This window comes from Vulpes lagopus, chromosome 2 (genome assembly GCF_018345385.1).
Source record: "Vulpes lagopus strain Blue_001 chromosome 2, ASM1834538v1, whole genome shotgun sequence".
Classification (NCBI taxonomy): domain Eukaryota; kingdom Metazoa; phylum Chordata; class Mammalia; order Carnivora; family Canidae; genus Vulpes; species Vulpes lagopus.
The window spans coordinates 154417113-154438878 of NC_054825.1; the positions used below are offsets into that span (position 1 = coordinate 154417113).

General features: G+C 49.8%; 1 protein-coding gene across 9 annotated transcripts in view; it reads right to left on the bottom strand.

Moving 5' to 3' along the window:
- Positions 1-6547: 6547 nt before the first annotated feature.
- SPIN1 (spindlin 1) overlaps positions 6548-21766 on the bottom strand; it is a 74352-nt gene continuing 59133 nt past the window's right edge. For all 9 annotated transcript variants that reach the window (XM_041739598.1, XM_041739609.1, XM_041739646.1 and 6 more), the window contains 3 exons: positions 17661-17914; positions 13139-13372; positions 6548-9926 (listed from right to left, as the gene is read on the bottom strand). In XM_041739598.1, coding sequence (XP_041595532.1) covers positions 9727-9926; positions 13139-13372; positions 17661-17914 — 688 coding nt within the window. In that variant the 3' untranslated portion in view covers positions 6548-9726. The remainder of the gene's footprint in view (positions 9927-13138; positions 13373-17660; positions 17915-21766) is intronic.

Sequence of the window (21766 nt, forward strand, 5' to 3'; positions counted from 1 at the left end):
GTGTGCAGTAAGCGGTTCTGTCCTGGTCCTCTCTCCGCCCAGCAGCCTGAGCAGAGGCCATACGGCAGGGCTGGGGCAGGTGGACCTCATGCCTTCTGGGTCTGTGCCTCTGCTGACCACACAGCCATTGTCACCAGGACTACACTCATACTGGCAGCTGGGCTGCAGCAGGGACTTCACGACAGCAGTGCCAGGTGACCACGCCAACACTTGGGTGGCCAGGGACACTGGTCACGATGCTATGGGAATGCAGGCTGGCAGCCAGAGCTCCTGAAGGAGGACAGAACAGCTGGGGCACCTCCCGACTCGGCTGAGCACTGAGCTTCACAGGAATGCCAACGTGCTTGAGGCTGGCAGGCAGCTGATGAGAGCAGGGAGCCGTTAGGATGGGCTCTTGGGTGACCCCAGGGCGCACTTGCTCCAAGAGTTCCACCTCGGTGCTGCATGGACAACATGCCTCCTCCCACCAGAGTGCTTCCAGGAGGATGCTCTAGACAGAACTTCCTGTGAACTAGGTCATAACCATCTGAAAACATCCATAACATGAGATTCTTACAATCTTGCCTTTAAAGGTCATAAAAAAACCCATCCATCAAGCATAAAATTCCATTACCATGATCCTTAAGAAGGATCCCTAATTAAAGGCATGATCGTTTTACTTTTATAGACATTATTGGTTTCACAAAGTGCAGAGGAATTTCAGCAGGATGTTTAGTTACATAAGGAACTTTATTGTCTTGAAAAGATTTAGCAACTAGCCTCAAACTAAAGCGGCTGATTATAATGGCCTCTCAAATCAATTCTGAAGAACTTCTACTTTACCTTCAGCTCTGTGCTAAATCAGTATGTGAACTATTCAGTAAAACTCAGCATTCTTTCCACAGAATAAGGAAAACATTAATGTGCCTTGGTTTTCAAAAGTCCTATTTTAAGTTTCTTTCTTCCAAATATTTAAGCTTTTTGAAATCCACCAAATGGAGCGATATCCCCACCCGAAAGGGAAAGCTGGTCTTTTCCTCCGAAGGAGGCAGAGGTAACGATAGACGGAAATTGGGCAGCTGCCGACAGGATGGGTGTCCAGCAAAACCACAGACAGCTAGCTCTTCAGCCTGCGGCCAGCCTGGCACTGCAACCTGAAACGTGAAAACACGTGACACAGTTTTAGGATGTTTAAGATAACAAAGACAGAAAAACTAGGGAAAAAATTTCAGGGTTTTCTGCCGGTAACAGGAAACGAGGTGATGGCAAACAAGGCGACGGCTGTCTCTGGGATCCACGCTGGGGCTGCCGGAGCATGCACGCATCCTACCAGGCATCCCGTGGAAGGTCTGGGTCTTGGACCCACTGGACTCCACACTCCCAACACGGGGTTGACTCCTAGGCAGCGGGGAGCAATGCCAACGGAGGACACGCTGCAATCTGTGCCTTGCTATGTTCCATGCTGCTCTCTGGTTTCAGAGAAATGAAATGTTTACATGGCAGTCGGCAGACGGGATCTCCTCCGGGGAGCATGGCACAGTGGGGAAGACAACAGGAACAAATGTCCCCACAGCCCTGTGTCCATCAGCTAACGCCCAGGCACAAGGCAGCTCACTGGGCAGGGGGGCACGGACGGCCTGATGCAGTGACACTGGGGCCAGCACCAGCTCCACTACCATACACACGACATGGTCTACCACCTTCTGAGCTGTTTTTGTGAACACTACTCATCTTTCCCAAGTGCTTTAAAGAAATGGGAAATCGTATTATTCTGGATAAAAAGTGAGAAGTTTGGAGAGGTTAAGACAAACCCTGCAAGGAAAGACACTGGGGCATAGAGAGGTCTGCAAATAGAACGGAGACCAGATCCCACACCCTGCCAGGGTGGTTTTCTCGGCCCGGGGAACCGGCCCCACAGCACGGTTCCTGCAGCTGCCGTGTAACCACAGATCCGGTGGCCACAAAGTTTAGGAGCAGTTCTGGATGACTGCCCCCCTGAGGTCAGACCACAGCGGGGGCGCCCCAGCACTCCCATGTGTGGTACCGAAGAGTGAGCAATGTTCCACGGCTCTGCTCACAAATCCACCACTCAAGGATGCAGAACTTTAAGGACAAACTAAATACACCCGTTGGCTCCGTGACACGTCCTGGGGGCTAATGGAATGTGTCCATGTCCATACGTACACAACAGACCAGAGGGTGTGTGTTTGCTGTTGTCTGAACAGCATCAATGCTCAATCAGTCAGAACGGACTTGGTGACGGATCAAAGATCCGTTGGACAGCAACACCGGGGACTCCCCTATGAAGTCTCATCAAACCCTCACCTCCAGTTTTGATGGAGACTGAGGTCCAGAGCATCCCCTATGCAGCTGTCCCTTCATCTCTCTGCTTCCGCAAAACCACAAGGACGTGCCCTGGGAGCCCATGCACTCAGTCTCCCCGCCTCCCACAGAAGACAATGCTCTTACACACCAGCTCCCAGTCTCTCCTGTGAGAACCTTTGTGTTTGTGTCTCTGGAGCAAACACATCAAAACAGAATGAGATTCTGCAGCATTTTAAGTAAAGCAACAGGCTTTACCTAGAAACCATGAGGAGGGGGCGCCTGGGTGACTCAGCAGTGGAGTGTCTGCCTTTGGCTCAGGGGGTGATCATGGGGTCCTGGGATCAAGTCCCACATCGGGCTCCCGGCATGGAGCCTGCTTCTCCCTCTGCCTGTGTCTCTGCTTCTCTGTCTCTCTCACAAAGAAAGAAAAGAAACAAACAAACCATAAGGGGATGAATATTTAATACCCAAACCAGAGAGGCGCCTGGTGGCTCAGTCGGGTTAAGCATCTGACCCTTGATCTCAGCTCACAGCTTGATCTCAGGGTCATGAGTTCAAACCCCGAGTTAGGCTCTACACTGGGCACTGACCCTACTTAAATTAAAAAAAGAAAAAAAAATCCACATCAGGAACTTAATGAACGGAGGCCACAATCACAATGAACTTTAACACCTGCAAATTTCTCGTCCCCTAGAAACCTGGTCAACTCTGACAACTTCCCTAAGAGGGAGCAGTGTCAGACATTATCAGAAAGGGGAAGAAAAGCAGCCACTCGGGGGATGGCAAGGTCCATGCGAGCACATCTGCCCCTAGCCCGACATCACGGCCTCTTCTAAAGAGCACGACCTCCCTGTGTGGCAGCCACCATCCCTGAGACAAGACCTACTTTGTAAGTAACAACTCATGGGGAGCCAGCGGCCACCACATCCTCCAGCACCGCGTCTCCAAGAGCTGTCAGGAGCAGCGTGAAGCTCAGGGCCCATGACAACATGAAAACACACGAAGATTCCCATACACACCTTTATTCGTGTCTACTTCTCAGTCACCATAAAACAAACTGCAGAACACATCGCCAACACCTCCACGGTGCTTTATGGCAATGAAGTGGGCAGACGCTAGAGTTCCGTGAAGGGTACCGATGACAACCTGCCCACTGTTCCAGGATATAGGACCTGTGAGCCGAAGCCAACCATGGAGAAGGGAACATGGCAAGGCCTGAGGGACAACGCAACCTCTGTGAGGGCGGCAGACCATCCCTGCTCAGTGGCTGGTGGCCTCCACGTCAGGTGCGTGCTGCCCTGGACCCAGGAGGCCGGCCAGGGCTCTCCCAATGCACAGGTGAGGGCAAGGTCAAGGGCAAGCTGACCTGCCTGGAAGTGCTGGCGGCCACACCTAGAACTCTATGATTTCTCGCTTTTCAGTGTGTGACATCTACCTGCGCCCCTTTTATACCAGAATAGAACCTCACTTATCACTCAGAAAAGTCTGTCAAAAATAACGCCCCACCAGCGAGATTTCTTTCCCATTAGGTTAACAGTAAGAAAGCCCAACTAAATGTGAACATGGGCCGTGGGCTGCAGGGTGCCCCCCAAACTACACCCCAGGACCTCGGACCTCAGAAGGGGACAGCGTGTGGAGATGGGGTGCTAAGGAGATTGCTGAGGTTTAATGAGATTAGATGGGAGGGACACGATGCAGTATGACTGTGTCCTTACAGACAGAGGTAAGGCCACATGTCTACACAGCCAGGAGAGGCCTCAGGGGAGCCAGCCCTGCCCCACCTGCATCCTGACCTCCAGCCTCAGCCCCAGGAGAGCACCTGCAGTTAAAACCACCTTGGCCTGATGCACACGGCAGGAGGGTGCTCTCACCATCGCCCCCCATGGCCCACTGTGTGGTCAGAGCCCTTAAGAAGGCCAGTGAGGGCAGCTGAGACACGTCCGGGCTTCTGAGTACAAGTGCGAGTCCAACAAAGGGCCCTCTGGGAACAGGGCCAGGACCCCGAGTGTGGACGTGACCCCTCCAGCTGCTCAGGCAGGAGTCCCAGCTGCAGGATGACATGGACAGGGCTCCATCCCCTCAGACATGCTCCTCAGCCCCTGACCACTGCTCCCCTGCACAGGGCCATTCTGGAGATGACGGAGACATGACCAAGGGGTGAAGGTGACTGGACCCGAGCATCACAGGGCAAGCCGAAGCAACATTCTGCTGAAACGAAGCCCCCAGTCGGTGACAAGCACACAGTCCCCAGTAAAGAACTGCTGGGACAGAACCCTGCCTGTCTACCTGGTGGGGATGCCCCCCTCTGGTCACACGTACACACAGTGCCTGAACAGAAGCCACCAGATGGCTCACGCATCCAGCAGGACACAAATTCAAGGCAAATCTCTAAAGCTACTTCTGCCGTCTGCAGCCGAAGTCGGCTCCAAATTCGGGATTTCAATCCAGGGCAGCCAGCTCTGCGTTTGCGCCAAGGTCCATAGAAGGCCTGCCTCTATCCTGTTTGCTCACACCCGCCGCAGCCATGCCAACACAAAGACAGTTTCCCAGGTAGGTGTAGGTGCTGATCCATGAAGGGCTCTGGTAGCTCATCCGGGGCTTTGAGCCCTGTGCTGCCCGAGCACCCAAGTCCACAGCATGGAGCTAAGGGGCATGGGGACTCACCCACAGGGCACACGGCGCCCTACCACCCGCTGGAAACAGCTAGCAGAAGGAAATGTGAGCCAGGGCCCGCACCTCAGTGTCACCATCGCCTGGGCTGGCAGGGACCAACGCACCACCTGGTCTAAGCAGAAAGACACAGTGTCACTTTTAGCAAAATGATGTGCCAAGACAAAAGAACCCAAAACCATCTGTCACAGAGATCTCTAAGCTGAAAGATTTCACGGCTAATACAAGGGCCGAGAGACTCTCTGAAACATCCACAGAAATAACGCAAAGACTCCCCTAACCCTGAGGCTCAGCAGCCTGGGAGCTTACAGACACGAGGTGAGACCATGTACATGGGCTCAGAAGCCTCAGTCTGACGAGAATACCTAGACATGTTCAAAGTATCTTTGAAACAGGAAAAAAAAAAAAAAAACAGAGAATAGTTCCTACAATCCTGTAACGGAAGCATACATTTCTTCAGCATAATTTCAAAGTAAGAAAACACAGTTTGCCATTGACTTAGGAAGGAAGGTCAGAGATGTGTCCAGAGAGACAGTGGGCTCTGGGTGCCCCAGGACCCCACAGCCCTCTCGTGGGCACCTCCCACCGACCTGGGGTCCCACACCATGATGGCCGAGGGCTGTGGAGTACCTCCCACACCTTACTCACCACCAGCGCCGTGGCTGCGCCAAGGACAGTGGAACCGGCTGGCTCCCCCACAATCCTCCAAGCCGGGACTGCTTCAAACAGACCCACTCGCAGGCCTGTGACCAGCGGCCAGCGATCACCCATCCTGGGAAACCTGCCGCCCCTCTCAGGGAAACGCTTCCCCAGCTGCGCCTGCGGTAGCACAAGGGTTGGTGCATGTCAGGAGGACGACATAAGACCCGCCCTCCACCGGCGGTGCCAGTCTGGCCCCCGAGTCCCCAGCACTTGCCTGCAACTCCACACAGCCCCGGCACCAGTACCCACAGCCACCAGCATAGCAGGAAGGTGGCCTGTCCCACCCCAGCCTTAACCATGTGATCCGTGGGCCCAGCTCAACAGGGAAACATCAAAAAACAAATCTAATTAAAGGCACATCATGAATACTCTTTAAACCTCACTGATTAAAATTATACCCAGGAAGATAAAGCACAGAACACACATGCCGTTTGCGTCCCCGTCTGGAGATATGGAGCTCTGCCCCTGCACTCGCACTGGTTGGTACTAAAGTATTAACAGCATTACAAGCAATATACAAAGCAAAACTAGATGTGAAAGTACAAAATACGCATTATTTAATTCTATTTAAAATAGTTAAGTTTAAAATTTTATGATAAATTTCTCATGAATGGCAAACCACAAACTTGATTATTTTGGACTACACATCCTGAGTGTCGCTTCCTGCCCGTCTCCCCTCGGGGACTGCCAAGTGTCCTCACGCAAGTAGGAGTTCGACTTCTTCCCGTTTCTGCGTGCGTCGGACAGTTGACACGTGGTGAAAATGGGGAAAAGGTTACTCAGAATCATATAGTAAAATTTTAGAAACTTTTCCAGAAGCAGGTTTAACACATCACATTTTGCTCATGAGCACAAAATTTACAGTCAGAAGTTGCACATAAAGGGTTTATTTTAAATGTTTTAAGGATAGGATAGAGTTACATCATAATTATAAAAATTACTTACAGAATTAACAGATTTATATTGTTTATACTTCTAAATGCAGAGAACAGGGAACTGTCTACACATCGTATAAAATAAAATTAAAATTAAAAATGAATTCAAGCCTGAAAATGAGGTCATTTACCTAATTGCAAGATGCGAACACGACGACCCCTGAACTATACACATCCGCTCACACCGCACTAATGGTGGAAATACAAAAAGCGCAGCATTTCCAAGGAACCACAGACATTTCGACCATAATTATTTTGTTATAATAATTGTTCCTGTTTTGTCTTTGGAGAACTTTCTTTTTTTTTTTTTTTTTTTTAAGACAATCAGCTTAAGAATGTTTTCAGGCACTACAATTTGTGACAATCAGAACAGTCCTCTAATGGGTCCACAGCGTTCAGAGATTCAAGCCCAATGCACTTCGGGGTTTGGCACGTAAAACAAGGACAGGAATGAACTCTGGCTTAGAAGTAACTGTGAGGCTTCGAGAATGCACAGTCCCTTCAAATGCTGCACGACAGAGCTGGGAAGTCACCTGCTGCTGGCACTGCATGGCTTCGCCAGTGCACTTTCATCCTACGACCACTAAAACGGCACAGGAAGCAAATATACAGAAAACTGAAAACAAATAAAAACAAAGATAGAAAACAAAAAACCTAAATATCTTTCACATGCAAGTTCAGTTAGTTACATTGAACATCCTACTTAGAATAGAGCATGCAAAAAAGGATGGTCTGCGTCTAAGGTTCTCCTCGGAAGCTTCACGTGGCAGCCGGACGTCACACGCACACGACACGAGAACACTAGAGCAGGTCAGTGAGGAAGGCCGGGACATTTTATACAGGTTCAGGTCTTGTGTGGTCACAAGTCCCACGATAATTTTGGAAACTCATGTTGGCCTCCTAGAACAAGGAACCAACATTCTGATAGCAGGAAAAGGCAAGCAATGCATGCAGATCTGAAACGTGAGCCTAGAACGAAGCCTGAAATACCGGGCGAGGGAGTGCAGTCAGTCACCGCGCAAGTGTGGGCTGAGCCACCAAAAGTAAAAAGAATGGGGGGAATAAAGAACACAACAAAAAAACCCCTTCCCCTTCCTTCCACCCTAAAGGCAACACATGGAACACTGATTAACATAACGGTGATCGTCACGCGTCACGTTCGTCTGGGGAGTGGCAGACCACGTAGTACTGAAGCTGCTACAGGTACTTTCCGGGAAACCCCAATGCAAGTCACCAAGTGACCCAACCCTCAGGACACTTCCCAAGAACACTGGTTTTCAGCCTGAAGCCACCTCGTCACGTCCGGGTGCACACGCTGGGCACACCCACTCTCTGGGCACACGTGTCCACATGCGCTTGGGAGCTGGGTCCAGCCTGGAGATTCGCATGCAGGGACTGTGACGAGAGCCTCCAGGGAAGGAGGTGACAGGTGTGCAGCATGACCCCTGTTCAAGCAGGAGGAGCGTCTGAGACCAGGTGCTCACCGCAGGGAGACAACCTACACAGGCCGGGCGCTGCCCGGCTAGAGCGCGCGAGGTCACCACCCCACAGCACACAGCCTCACCATGCGGACAAGTATGCCGAGGCCACAGCTACAGTGTCTCTGAGGCCTCACGATCTGGGAGCTGACTCCCAGAACTCAGGCAAGTTTTCCAATCTCCACAAGAGACTGGTCTGACATCCTGCCTCTCTCCTGGCTTTCATACGGTCAGGGCTCATCCAAAACAAAGGGACAGATGGCCGTGTCGCTGGCACACCAACTACCTCTGCGGGTCTATTCCGGTGAAGCCCGACTTGCGGGAATCAGCCACCAGAGGGTCATGCAGCCACGGGCTGCTTCCAGGCACACCCGGGGGGCTAGTGCAGTGACCGGCCCTGACGTGGCAGGGCCCCTGGATGGGGAGAGCCCACATCAACAGCACTCGAGGAGCAAGACCGTGCAGCACCACAGAAGGCGGCCGGGGACCTGGCTGTTGTGCATCTAGATCCTCTTGTGGGGAAAAACCTTCTGACCACAACCATGTACCAGTAAGAACAGTAATAAAAGTAAGTGTTCCAGAGAACCTGCTGGCAGGCGGCAACACCATTCTGAAACTTGTATTTCTAATATAAAAGCACTAGGTTCTGCCAGGAACTTACCACACACACACAAACCACTGATGCACTGCTGCCTCTCAGATCCACGTACTAGAATCCAGACTGATTTGTACACATGAACGGACCGCCTGGGCCGCCCAAAACACACCTGCACCACTGTGTGTGCACAAGTACCTGGGCTTTGCTTTAAAACAGAAAGAGGATTTATGATTTAAAAAAAAATGTAAACAAAAATTTACAAAGCTTAGAATTAAAGGCAGCTTTTGACCCAGATTTCTAATGTTTTGTTGAATTCTAATGTGGGTCCAGCAGCTGTTCTCAAGGGATTCATATTTGGACTCATGATTTAAAGCCTCCAGACTGAAACAGTGTCTGAACTTCCGACTTCCAGAACATGCTGAACATCCTGATGTTGTCTCCTGTGCCCACATTTAATTTTAAATAGACAGCAGTAATATACAAAATAGGACTGACTTAGGACAAGCACTCCTGTTAAACTGGAGAATATTATTGAACCCCCACCCCAATCCACAAAGAAAGGACTGCCAAGGAAGAGTGTGTGTGTGTGTGTGCGCGCACGCGCGCGTAGTGCATATGGACACACACAGAGCTGGACAGGTAGATAGAGATACATACACGTCTCAAAAAAGAAGGCAGTACTGACAGTACCAAACTACGCTTGCAGTGTGGCAGCAGAGAAGGAGAGCTATGGTGACGGGGAGCTGGGGACGATCCAGTACAGTTCTACACGACCGCAATGCTAGCTTAACTTGCACCAAACTTGCCTTAACTCCCCTCCAGACACACAGACTTCTTTTAAGAGGAAGGAGTTCCTTACACAAAATGCTTTGTGTTCACATAAATCTGTACTATTCAGAACAAAACCAGTTCTGCTGGCAGAGATTGTGGGTTCGCAGGGACATTTAAGCTTTCATTAAACTGGAAAGCAATCAAGTCTTTATGTCTACAAATTATACATTTAATAGTTCCACAAATTTGGCAAAGTTCATGATGACATCTAGGATGTTTTCACCAAATCGTAGACATAAATATGGAAATCGTCATCAAACTTGATGAAATAGACAGACGGTTTGGCCTCCACTTGATGAATGACCATGCCAGTCCTTTTAGAGCCGTCCTCTTTGGCATATTCCACTTGTTTGCCTACCAGGCTGTCCACAACTTCTCCTGGTTCCCTTTCTGCTGGAGGAGAATCATCTGTGTTAAAAAGGGGAAAGAAAAGAATTTAAAGTCAAATCTTAGGTATGTACCAATTCACGTGTCTATTTTCATAATAATTTTTTAAAAACTTCACATCCCTGATTATCTAGGGCAAGAGTCGGCAATGTTTTCTTCAAGGGCCAGATGGTAAATATGTGAGGCTTGAGGCTGTATGGTGTCTGCACAGACTACTCAGCTCTGCCAGTCACAGGGGAGCAGCCGCGGGGGTGCCTAAGTGAAAGGTGTGGCTGTATGCCCGTAAAACTTTATTTATTAAAACAGTGTGCCACCCCCCAGGACCAGGGTGGGTAAAGGATTTTGAAAATCATAAGCAGAAATTCCCGTGGCTCCTGTGTAGTAACAGCTGAGAATGAGAGGTGAGGGCTCAGCAGGACAAGACCAGGGAAAAGCTGAGCCCCACAGGACTTGCCACTGGTAATAGTGCCCCCTGGGACGCTGAGAAGACACACCCTCCTGGGCTTTCCCAGGTCACCCCACCACACACAGTCTCCCCCAGCTCAGCTTCCGAGTAAGAGTTCCCGTGCTCTGATATGAGTTCCCGAGCTCTGAACACAGGTGCCCAGCGCCAACCTCCGGCCCAGACCAATCACAACGGGTCTCCCGGGTCCCCCGAGATGGCAGAGGTCCCCTCTGCCCGGGGCCTGTCGGGTGACCCTGGCAAAGCCACGCCACGCCACCCTGGGCGAAAACGGCTCGGAGCACAGCAACAAGCGACCACCGGCTCCCACGGCGAAGCTGGGAGCAGTAGGGCACGTGCGGCGAGCTCTTCAGCCAGGAGCAGCACCGGCCTCCCACCCCAGGCGCCTTGCTCACACCATATGGAGCACCCTCAGTCTCGCAGCCCTGAGCCTGCCACCTCGACCAGCCCACGCCCAGCCTTGTTTCAGCGGGTCTCTGAGCAAGGAAGCCTGGCCAAGCCACAGGGCCGAGCCACACACTGTTCCCTTGCCAGGCAGTGGCGCCAAGCCCGCCTCACTTTAGGAGCACCTCCAGTTTACAGAGCTTCGGGAGCTTACAGAGCTTTAGGAGCTAGGACGGCCGCCACCTCAGCAACCCCGGCAGGATGTCAGGGCCTCTCGCCGAGGCCCCCCGCACAGAGGCCCCTGCACAGCACTCACACCGGAGCATCATCATTGTGGGCCAAACACTTGCTGAAGCAGTTCACGGATGGGAGGAAAAGAAAAGGGCAAGGGGGTCTGGGGGACACCACACACAATGCAAAGGCCCACGCTTTCCAACAGTGAGGCAGCAGTCCTTACTGTGGGTCCTTCTCTACAAAAAAGTTAAAAATCCAACTTCATATAGGCTGGAGAAATGCTCTTAAGGAACACTCTCCTGATAATTAAATTCCTGCCCATATAAATATTTTCCATTACAGACTTATGACAAACCCTAAGACGAAGAAGGTAGAAAGTCAGGGCCAGATGAGCAAAAGTGCTGGAGGAAGAACCCAACGAGAACAGACATGCTGTCACCCCATCCAGGCCAGGGAGCCCAGTGCTGGAGGCAAGGCTATGGAGCAGTTTAAAAAAGAACAGGCTTACCACCCAAAAATGAAATTAAGAGAATAATTTCATTCATAACAGTATCAAAAAGAGCACAATATTCAGGAATAAAACCTAACAAAGAAGTACAAAACTGCTGCTCTGAGAACATCAAGACACTGTTGATAGACATCTGTAAATCTCAGCAAAGCGGAGAGTATTCCTGTGCTCCCAGGTCAGAAGGCTTTACATTGTCAAGATGATCGGATTCAATCCCCCTCTGAGTCCCAGCTGACTTCTTTGCAGAAACTTGATTCCAAAATTCATGAAATCGCAAGGAACTCAGAAAAATCCAAACAATCCTGAGAGAGAACATAGGATTCAGCAACTGCCCAACATCGTAACTTACCCCAGAGCCGGGTAACCGAGTGTGGCACATGCCCCCCGAGGCACAGGCACACAGAGCAGCACCCAAAGCCCAGGAACACAGCTGTCCATCCACAGCCAGCTTCTTTCCACCACCAGCAGGGAAACAAGTCTTTCCACAACATAGTGCTCAGGTAACGCGCAGAATGAAGGTGGACTCTCCAGCACATCATGAAAATTAATGCAAAACATTTCAAAGATCTAAACGTAAGAGCAATGCCTACAAGACCCGTAAAGGAAAAGGAAGAGGTAGGTCATCATGACCTTGGCCTTGGCAAAGACTGTCAGACACAACACCAAAAGCACAAGGTACAAAAGGAAAACTAAAGTGGCCTTCATCACAATGAAAAACTTCTGTGCTTTGAACACCACCAAGACCGTGAAAAGAAACCCACAGAATATGAGAAAGTGTCTGCAAATCCTACACATCAGGAGATCCGCACCAAGACCCAGACTTGATAAACACAGCAACAGAATGGCGGCGACGAGAAACAGGCAGACAGCACCAATAGGCTTCTCCAAAAAAGACATGGAAACGGCCAGTAACACACAGAAGGCCGCCTGGCGTCTGTAGCGGTCGGGGAAATGCAAACCAAGCCCATGGTGAGGTAGTGTTTTGCAACCAGGACAGTTAGAGCCAAACGTCAGGTAACACGAAGTGTTTGTGTCAGAGCCCTCAGACACAGTTGACGTGCATGGAAAAGGGTACAGCGGTCTTGAAAACCAGTCTGACGGTTCCCCAAAGATTCAGCAGTGACCACAGACCCAAGGATCCCAGTCCTCAGCAAGCACTCAAGGGAACTGAAAACAAACGTCCACTCAGAAACCTGCACACAAAGGTTTACAGCAACATCCTTCATCATCACCAAGAGGTGGTCGACAACACACGTGCCCATCAGCGGATGGGTGAATAAACGTGCATACAGTGCAACTGTACTTGGCCATTTAAAGAAATGAAGCACAGACACTTGTCACAACATGGATAAGCCCTGAAAATGCTGAGTTAATAAGGAAGTCACTCATGAGGAGTCTACATGACACACTCCACCCACGGACAAGTCCACACCCAGGATAGGACACCCAAATAGAAAGCACAGGACTTGAGGCAAAAATGCAAAACTTCACAACCTATGTTTGGTGCATGACTAGAAGAATAATTTAACCCTTGTGATCAAAATAAAAAAGATACATGTGCAAAAATAGATCATCAAATATCTCGTTCTAAAATTCAAGTTCCTTTGGAATTGTCAGAAACAAAGATTGCCAATGTACACTTACTAGAATCGGGCATAATGCGAAGGTCGCCTTCTTTATAATCATCTAGGAGCTGGTACATGTACAAGACGGGATCCTTCTCGTAGGTGATGTAGAACCACGTGTTCATGATAGGGGCGCGCGCTAGGACCATCCCCCTCCACTCGTCCTTGGAGCCATCCTCCGTCTCAAACATGTGCTCTACCGCCTTGCCGATCATCGTGTCGGCCAGGTGGGCATCACTGATTCGAGAAGTCGCTGTGGACAAGAAGCAAACAACGGTTCACATGGGGGTTTTACAAGATCCGTACTGTGGAGACTGAGCTCCGGCAGAGGGACAGCCTGAGACGTGGTCCACGCACCACAGTAGTGGCACAAGGGCCAGCCGGAGGCAGCAGGGGCCAGGCCCACAATACTGCTGGGGGCCCAGAGCACAGGCTCCCACGGCACCTCCTGGTTCTGTCCCCAGGCAGCTCCTGGTTCTTCTCCTGCACTCCTCTGCCCTACACTGATTCTACCTGGAACTTCCAATGGTTTTATTCGAGATATAAAGTGTTTAGTGTTAATGGTTACTTTATATACTGAGTAATCACAGCCTCACTCTAACTGCAGGGCAGGAGCGGTCACATACACCATCACCCCCCTTCCCTTTATTAACACCTGGGTAACACAAGCCAGGGATGCAAGCTAAGAATTTTCACCCATGCCAGGCCAGAGAGGGGACTCTCATATGCATGGTGACCAGACTGCACCTGGTGTCAATCACGGCAGCCAGCGCTTTGGCTTAAAATGCCCCAGTGCTTCCACCTGGTCATGTGAAAATCAAACCATTTCCCTGGGCCTGGCAGCCTCCTTTCCTGGCCTGTCCCCCTGCCCCCACGGGCCTCTCTCCTTCCCACCAGGCTCCTGTCTCCAAGACCACAAGGTGAGATCAGCCCCACACCAGCCACCTGTCGTGTCCTCCACTTTACTTATGCCCTAATGACACCTGGCATCACCTGCAGTGATCCTGTTCCTGGCTCAGACAGCGTCTGCATTCTCACACTGAGACCCCAGGGCATCAACAACTACCGTACAAACTAATTCTCAGGCCTGCTCTGTGTGAAGAGGCAGGCGGACAATCACAACCTTCCTTTTATTAATAGTGGGAAAATCATGGAGGATCCTAATGCAAAGATTTCTCTTGTCCTCACATTTTAGACAATTGTCATTAAAAACAAATTAGCACTTCTATTTCACTCATTCATAATCGCTTCTATTTCTGTTAAAATTCAAAGGAACAGATTGTAACTTCTTGCTAAAGATACTGTTACCTAATTTTATTAGGAGGACACTTCAAGCACATATGGTGGTTCTCTCCACTTACACATGCAGGAATTCTCCAAAATTACATAAAATTCCCCACCACACACTAAAACAAAGCCTACTACTCTTTGGGCCAGAAGTTCTCAAAGTTCGATCTCCAGACTCCTATATTCTTAAAATATTTCTGAGGATCTAAAAATGCACTTTAGCAAAAATAAATAAATAAATAAATAAATAAATAAATAAATAAATAAATATATAAATAAATAAAATGCACTTTAGTATATGGATAACTATCAGAATCAGCTGTTGGAAATTATAAATGACAAATCTACAGAATTCATTTCTAACAAAAAATAACTATATCTTCTTATAAAAATGTAGTAGGAAGTGTGTAGCTTCACATCTCTGTACACCTCCTGATGCCCAGCTCTACAGGGCAGCCAGGTTCTTCTATATGCTCCAGTAGTCAGTCACATGCTCTTCCAGTGGACACACAAAATCCAACCTCACAAAGCCCTGCTGCTGAAAGCCAGGGGCTTTTCAGGAAACCAGATGCTCCCCTGTGATGCTACTTGACAATCAACATGTGGTAGCTCCTTCATGGTTAAGTGTGGTGCAGAATCTGGAATTGTTATCAGCAAACCTGTCACAGTCACAATAAAACTGTCTCCAGAAGAGATAAAGAACTTCTACAACTCAGCAGCAAAAAAATAAATAATCTGATGGAAAGTGGGCAAGGATCCGAATAGACATTTCTGCAGAGATGACAGACAAGTGGCCGAAAAGCATGTGAGAAGATGCTCAACATCACTAAATGTCAGGGAGACTCACATCAAAACTGACAGAGAGGGACGCCTGGGGGGTTCAGTGGTTGAGTGTCTGCCTTTGGCTCAGGTCGTGATCCCAGGGTCCTGGGATCGAGTCTCGCACTGGGCTCCCGGCATGGAGCCTGCTTCTCCCTCTGCCTATGTCTCTGCCTCTCTGTGTCTCATGAATAAATAAAATCTTAAAAAAACAAAACACAAACGAAAAAAAAAACCACCCAACAGGGCACGCCAAGGGTCGGGGAGGACAGGAGAGAAACCAGAGCCTGTGCCTGCAGCTGGGAACCCAAGATGCTACGAGCGTTGTGAAGAACAGCACACGGACACCTCAGCAATTCCACCTGGGGCACTGTCCTCAAGGGACAGGAAAGCAGGGGCCCACCACCTCCACAGCAGCATCACCCCCCGCAGCCCCACAGAGGGCGGGAGGCACAGAAGGGGTGCACGTGAGCACGGAGGCATGGTGCAGCCCTAGAGAGAAGGAGGTGCTGCAAACTGCAAGGGCGCAGTGAGGTCACAAGAACACAAATACTCTACAATCCCATTTAGGAGGCGTTTCAGGTGATCAACACCACGGAGAAGGGGGGGGTGGTGGTAAAGAGGGACAGAGCTACAGGCCGACAGGATGAAGACTTTCTGGAGACCTGCTCCACGACCATGTGAACACAACTAAACACTCGCTTAATTATGGACACTTAAGAATAATCAAGGTAGCGAACTGCAGGTCACATGTTTTCTCACCACCACAAAACCAACCTGTTGATCATCCAATGGATCCTTTACCAGCACATGATCTGGTCCCATAGAGAAGATGCTGTGTTTGCTGAGTGATGCAGACCATGAACACTGCCTCCTTCCCAGTGGAATGAGAGTGACCGCTACACAGCTTTCCAGACTGAGGTCCACAGGGAATACCGACATTAACTAGCAATTCAAGTCAGCACGCGATACCCTGGCTTGCATAGCAGCCTTTGTATTTCCTTGGTAAGTCCCTAGAAAAGCAACCCTGCCTCCTGCTGGGAACTGCCAAGAAAATAGGAGGCACTCTGAGTCCATCACCATAAATACTTAGATTTGGGGCTATTTTGGTTTGCTCAAACCATGTTTTTACCAACATAAAAGGACTTCCTCTGTCCTACAATGGCAGAAGAACTCAGGAGATCTGGCACAGGCCACGCAGCAGAATGCAGGTAATCTCATGTGGGCTGGCAGCCTCGCCCCAGGAAGGAGGGAGACTAAACTTCTGGGTCACAAGAATATGTGATCACTACCCAGCACAGACAATGGATATAAAGGTTTGGACATTTTCAACACCTGAAGGTAAGACTCTCTGATGTTTGTGTCCTACATTGGAAATGGGCGCACATGGGGATCAAGAGGAAACCATGGCATCCTACGGGGGGGGGGGGGGGGGGGCTCAGGAACAGGTGAAGATATAACAGGTGCCGAAGATGCAACACCGCTCAGTGAGGTACCTTGAATAAACGGATAAGAAAGATGGAAAGCAAGATCTCTGTGAGAACTGAGCTGTCCTGACAAAGACAAATACACAGCACTGCTATCCTCAGGGAACACCAACAAGAAACCTGCTGACCTGGCAAAGAATTAACTTGGTGGGGGAAGTGTGTGTCCTAAGAACACACGGGCAAGAACAAAGGGGACAGGGGACTGAGGAGCGCCATCTCTTGACAACCTGACCCCTCCAGGTCCACCTCTGCTGGGATGGAGTTTGTTAACACGGAAGCTTCTAAAGACCATTCCAAAAGCATTAACAGATAGATGCTCGTACACGAGTAGCATCACTGTAATAAGGAAACATTTCAAAGTGAACACTCTGAAGAAAGTAAGGTTAATGCAGATGATCTTAACAATAACATTTTAGTTCATTCCCAAGGATAAAATCAGTCATTATTATTTAACGGACACCTTGTGTCTTGAGGAACACATCTGGGGGACACTTAAAGACTCCCTTCCATAGTCAATGCAAACAGGGGGTGGCTGCCTCAGGTGTGGCTGCAAATGCAATGCCACTGACATTACACGATGAAAGCTACACTTCACATAAGGCTTCTAATAAAGGCATAAGCTACCACAGTCTGATGAAACAAGTACACAGCATAGTTGAGCTAATAAAATATTCTTACCCATCAGAGTCCACGTGAACAGTGAGCAAAATGTAGGAAATAACCATGTTAGAAATTATCAGATTGTCAATTTCTTCACCAATAACCTGATACATCTTTACATCCCTAACAGTTCCCTGGACTGTGCTTTCAGTGACTTAACTGTGTACCGGGAGTGCCTGCACTCCAGTAAAAATAAAAACACCAATAATGCAAAAGAATCATCAAAAAGCATCCATTTCGATAATCATTTTTAAAGCATACAACGCACAAATAGTAAAGAGAACTTACCAACTCTATCAGGGAGGACTTCGAGCGCAGAAACTCTTTCATCTTTATTAAGTTCTAGTCCATAAACACAGTCAAATCCATCGTATTTTATAAGATACAAAGAAGGATTTACAGGCACCTGGTCCAGAACGGTTCCTTTCCACTGGGTGACAGGGCCATTCCCCTCCTTCCACCCATGCTGAATCCTGCAGCCTACGATGTTCCGCCGGGGCTGGGAAACAGGTTTGCTCGGCCCCACACTGCTCCGATGTTTTCTGCATTCACACATATACACACGTAAGGGATCATCTCAGAAGTATGCACCCCTCGATCCAACGCTACCGCTAGCTAGCATGCTCTCCTCCAGGTAATCCCAGGCCTGCGCTGGCTAACGGTGCCACGTTCCCGGTCCAGGTGCCTATAGGTGAGCCCCCCACCCCCATCACTGCATGTGCACATGGCATGGCAGCCACAGGGCTCCCCGTGTACCCACTGTGGACAGGCAGCAGGGCACACTGCCCATCAGCCCTCATACTGAGCATGAGCATCCTGTTGTCAGCATTCCGAGTTCCCTTTAATGCAATCAATTCACAACAATCCCAGTTAATCAGAGGAAGAGAAGGACTGACCACGTGAAATATGTAAACATGCACATGGCTTTACAGAGCATGAACCTGTTCCTCGTCACACAAAATGTGCAAACATTCAGTGTCACCCATTGTGGTGGCCACATCTCAAGCCTCCACCACCTGAAGCAGTGAAAAGACACTAGACATTGAGTTTGTCCCTTCTCCCTGGCCAGCAGTCCAGGCTGACTGGCATCTCGCGCCGTCAGACCCCCACACGGTACCATCAGGACGTCTCCAGAAAACATGCGATCTTACACACTGAGATTTGGGACAAATACTTAATGTAACGTTAAAAAGTGTTACAGCAACATATTCTTCCCAGACTAAAACTGAAAACTCTCCGCATGGTGTTTACAAGCAGTACATGTGGGTCCTGGGATCCTGGTTCCACCTAGCTCTCCGCACATAAAGGACGGCCCAGCCCTGCCTATGCTGCAACAAGAACCTTCAGTAGACAGAAAGCTCTTGCTGCGGCAGCACGAGCGCAAATGATGAACAACTGGCACACACGCAAACGTTGAAAAGGAAAACCATTTATTGGAGGCTGTAACATTTAAAGCTACAGAGGTATGCATTTCCAGTAGAAGAGTCTGGCAAGCCCAGAGTTCTGTGAGACGGAAACAGGTGCCAGCAGCGCACGGCTGCCTGAGGAGGCCAGGGTCAGCTGCTGCAGACTTCACCTCAGCCAGAGGCGCCGGCCCAGGAGTAAACCGTCTCATGCTGGGCTGGAGAAGGGGTCCTGAGGTTCCGAGGTTCCGTGCAGGGCTGTGAGGACAGCAGCAATCATAGGTCTGCCCCCCACCCCAAGAAGGCTCGGCAAGCACCCAGCAAACCTGCCGCCCAGGAAGGTGGGGCTCGCCGTCCTCTCCAGCAGAACAGCACCATGAGAGACAAAGAGACAATGGAGACACGTCACAGAGACCTCACAGAGACACAGGGGCTCTGAGCTCGGCAGCAAGGACAGCCATCGGGGAGTAGGACCCCAAGGGAAGCATACCCCCAAAGGTATCTGCAACCATTAGACATACAACAGAGCCCAGAAAGGAGGACTGAAGCGTCCAACAGACACTGGGGGGCACGCCTGGGAGAGAGGACAGAGGACAGTAACAGAGAGACAGTGACAGACACCAGTTCCAGCTTCCAAACAACAGGACGACACCATGTTACTCTAGAGAAATGCCCCAAATCTGTGAAGGCCACCCTGGGAAAGTGGGCCCGAACCACAGACACTGACATTCTAGTAAGACAAATGGACCTCAGGGAACAGAGCATCTTGTGGGCATCTGGGCAAAGGGACCACAGCATGTATAAGCAAACAAACTGGGAACATTGACAGTGACACTGGGGCCACCAGACAACAGAGTGACAGGGGTCAGATTCTCAGGACAGAAACATGAGCCGAAGGCTCTCCACTGACCACTGAGGCCCAGGAAGACTGTCCTCACCAGCACCTCCTGAGAAGTCACAGGAGCACCACAGAGGCCAACCCCAGGCAGAGGTCAACCCCCAAAACTGTCAACTTCAGGCCTCTTCACAACCCCTGGGAGCATGCCGCTGTACCGGATGGGCCCCATGTGGGGTGGACGGGGAGCAATCCTGCTAACATGGCATTTCTTCTCCATCAGTCCATCACCTACTTCTTGTGACATTTAGGCAGAGATCCCAGTGATGCACTGTATACAGGGTCAGGCTTTCTGCACACAAAGGCAGAGGCTCGCTCCCAAACCCCAGTAAGGAAGGAATGCAGTCCCACGCAGCATTTCAGTGATCCACATCAACACTCTGCAGTCACTATCAAAATGAGGGCAATACAGCATCTGCACCAATGTCATGGTTTAGCTAACTCTGTCAAGGTGGCTGGGCCACAGTACTTGGGTATGTGCTCAACCATTACTGTAAGTTTTTCTGTGAAGGCACTCTTCTAGAAGGACATGTACATCAGCAATGCCCTGCTCAACAATGTAGGTGGGCCTCATCTAGTCAGTTGAAGGTCATAAGAAAATGTGGTCTCACAGGGAGACGCAATTTCCCCCCAGACTGGAGCAGCAATACCAGGTTTTCCCTGGGCAATAACCTCTGTCCTTGTGTGCATGTGTATCTGTATACACACACACACACACACACACACACACAATCTCCACTGGTTCTGTCGGCTTACAAAAAAAACTACAGCCAGCAGATTTCTATTCTAGATTCAGAGGCACATAAGGGATCATCCTCTGTTCCTGTGATTCTCAACAAAACCAACCTAAACATGGCCAAACAAAGGGCAGCTGGAGACTCAGAGCAGCACGTACCAGCTTGGCCACGCGTCCCCCACGTCCCCTATATGCTCACAAGTGGTGCTGTGCTGTGGCTTGCAGCCATTCCTGAGGGAGCATGCCACGGTGCATCATTGCAATTCCAAGCAGAAGACCCTTATCCTGCTGTGGCCAGCAGCAGCGCAGGCCCTCTCCCTCATGGGGAGCTGCTGGGTAGTCCTCTCCAAAGGGGCTCCTGCACCCGTCACCCCGGAACACAGCAGTCCTTTCCTCCGCCTTCATTATGGGAACTGGAAGCACCAAGTCCTGCTGCCATACACAGGAAGCCTGGGCGGGTCCCACATCTAGTTCTGTGTCTGTGCGACACGGTGCCTTCACTTCCTCCCGTGGTATCTCCTTTTGTCCGTGTGGCTGATGACAGAGGCTTCTGAGCCCCGTGTGCAGCTCTCACTGGAAGCCACAGAGCTTAGCTCTGGTCTTACAGAAGCTACCTCTAACCTCTGAAGTGCTGCTTAGATTTAACGTTTTCCTACTAAAACCTATGATTAATCAAAATCTATGCTTTCTTTCTTTCCTAGCTCTACCAAGAACAAAAACAAGCAAAAAATTCTTAGTAAAAGAATGAAAATTACTGAAAAACACCTCGGCACATAGTAACCCCACCTGACATGCTCAAACCTGGGCTGCTATTCTAAATCATTATTTTTCATTTCATTCTTATCTGAATAACTTTTTAAATACATTACCTTACTTAGAAACCAACAAGGAAGGATTTTTGTTGCTTCTTGTAACATTCCCATCTCATAGACGTTTTATCTTTCTAGATATATCCTCTGGTGAAGACGGGTTCCCAGAGGCAAGTACACGTTCCCGCAAGCCTCCCAACGCTGTCCTTGCACCCGTGTCTACACGTCCGGCTCAAGGCCCTCCTCCCTCAGGACCTGTGTCAGCAAACACTATGTTCACTGTCTCCCATCTTCCAAGTTACAGAGAGCAGGCCAATCGGTCCTTCATTTTAACCAGATTTTCTGAGTTGCTTTTAGAATTCTCTCTGTTCCTGCAATCAGAAATGTCAGAACTTGTGACTTGTGTTTTTAATCACCCCTCAACTAGCACTTGGTCCATATAAGATGTGCAGAATTATCTACCCTATTTATTCTTGATCCTTCCCCCTCCATCCCTTCCTCAGGAGAGGTATGCAGTGCTTCCAGGTCCATCCACCATCCACCTTCCTGGG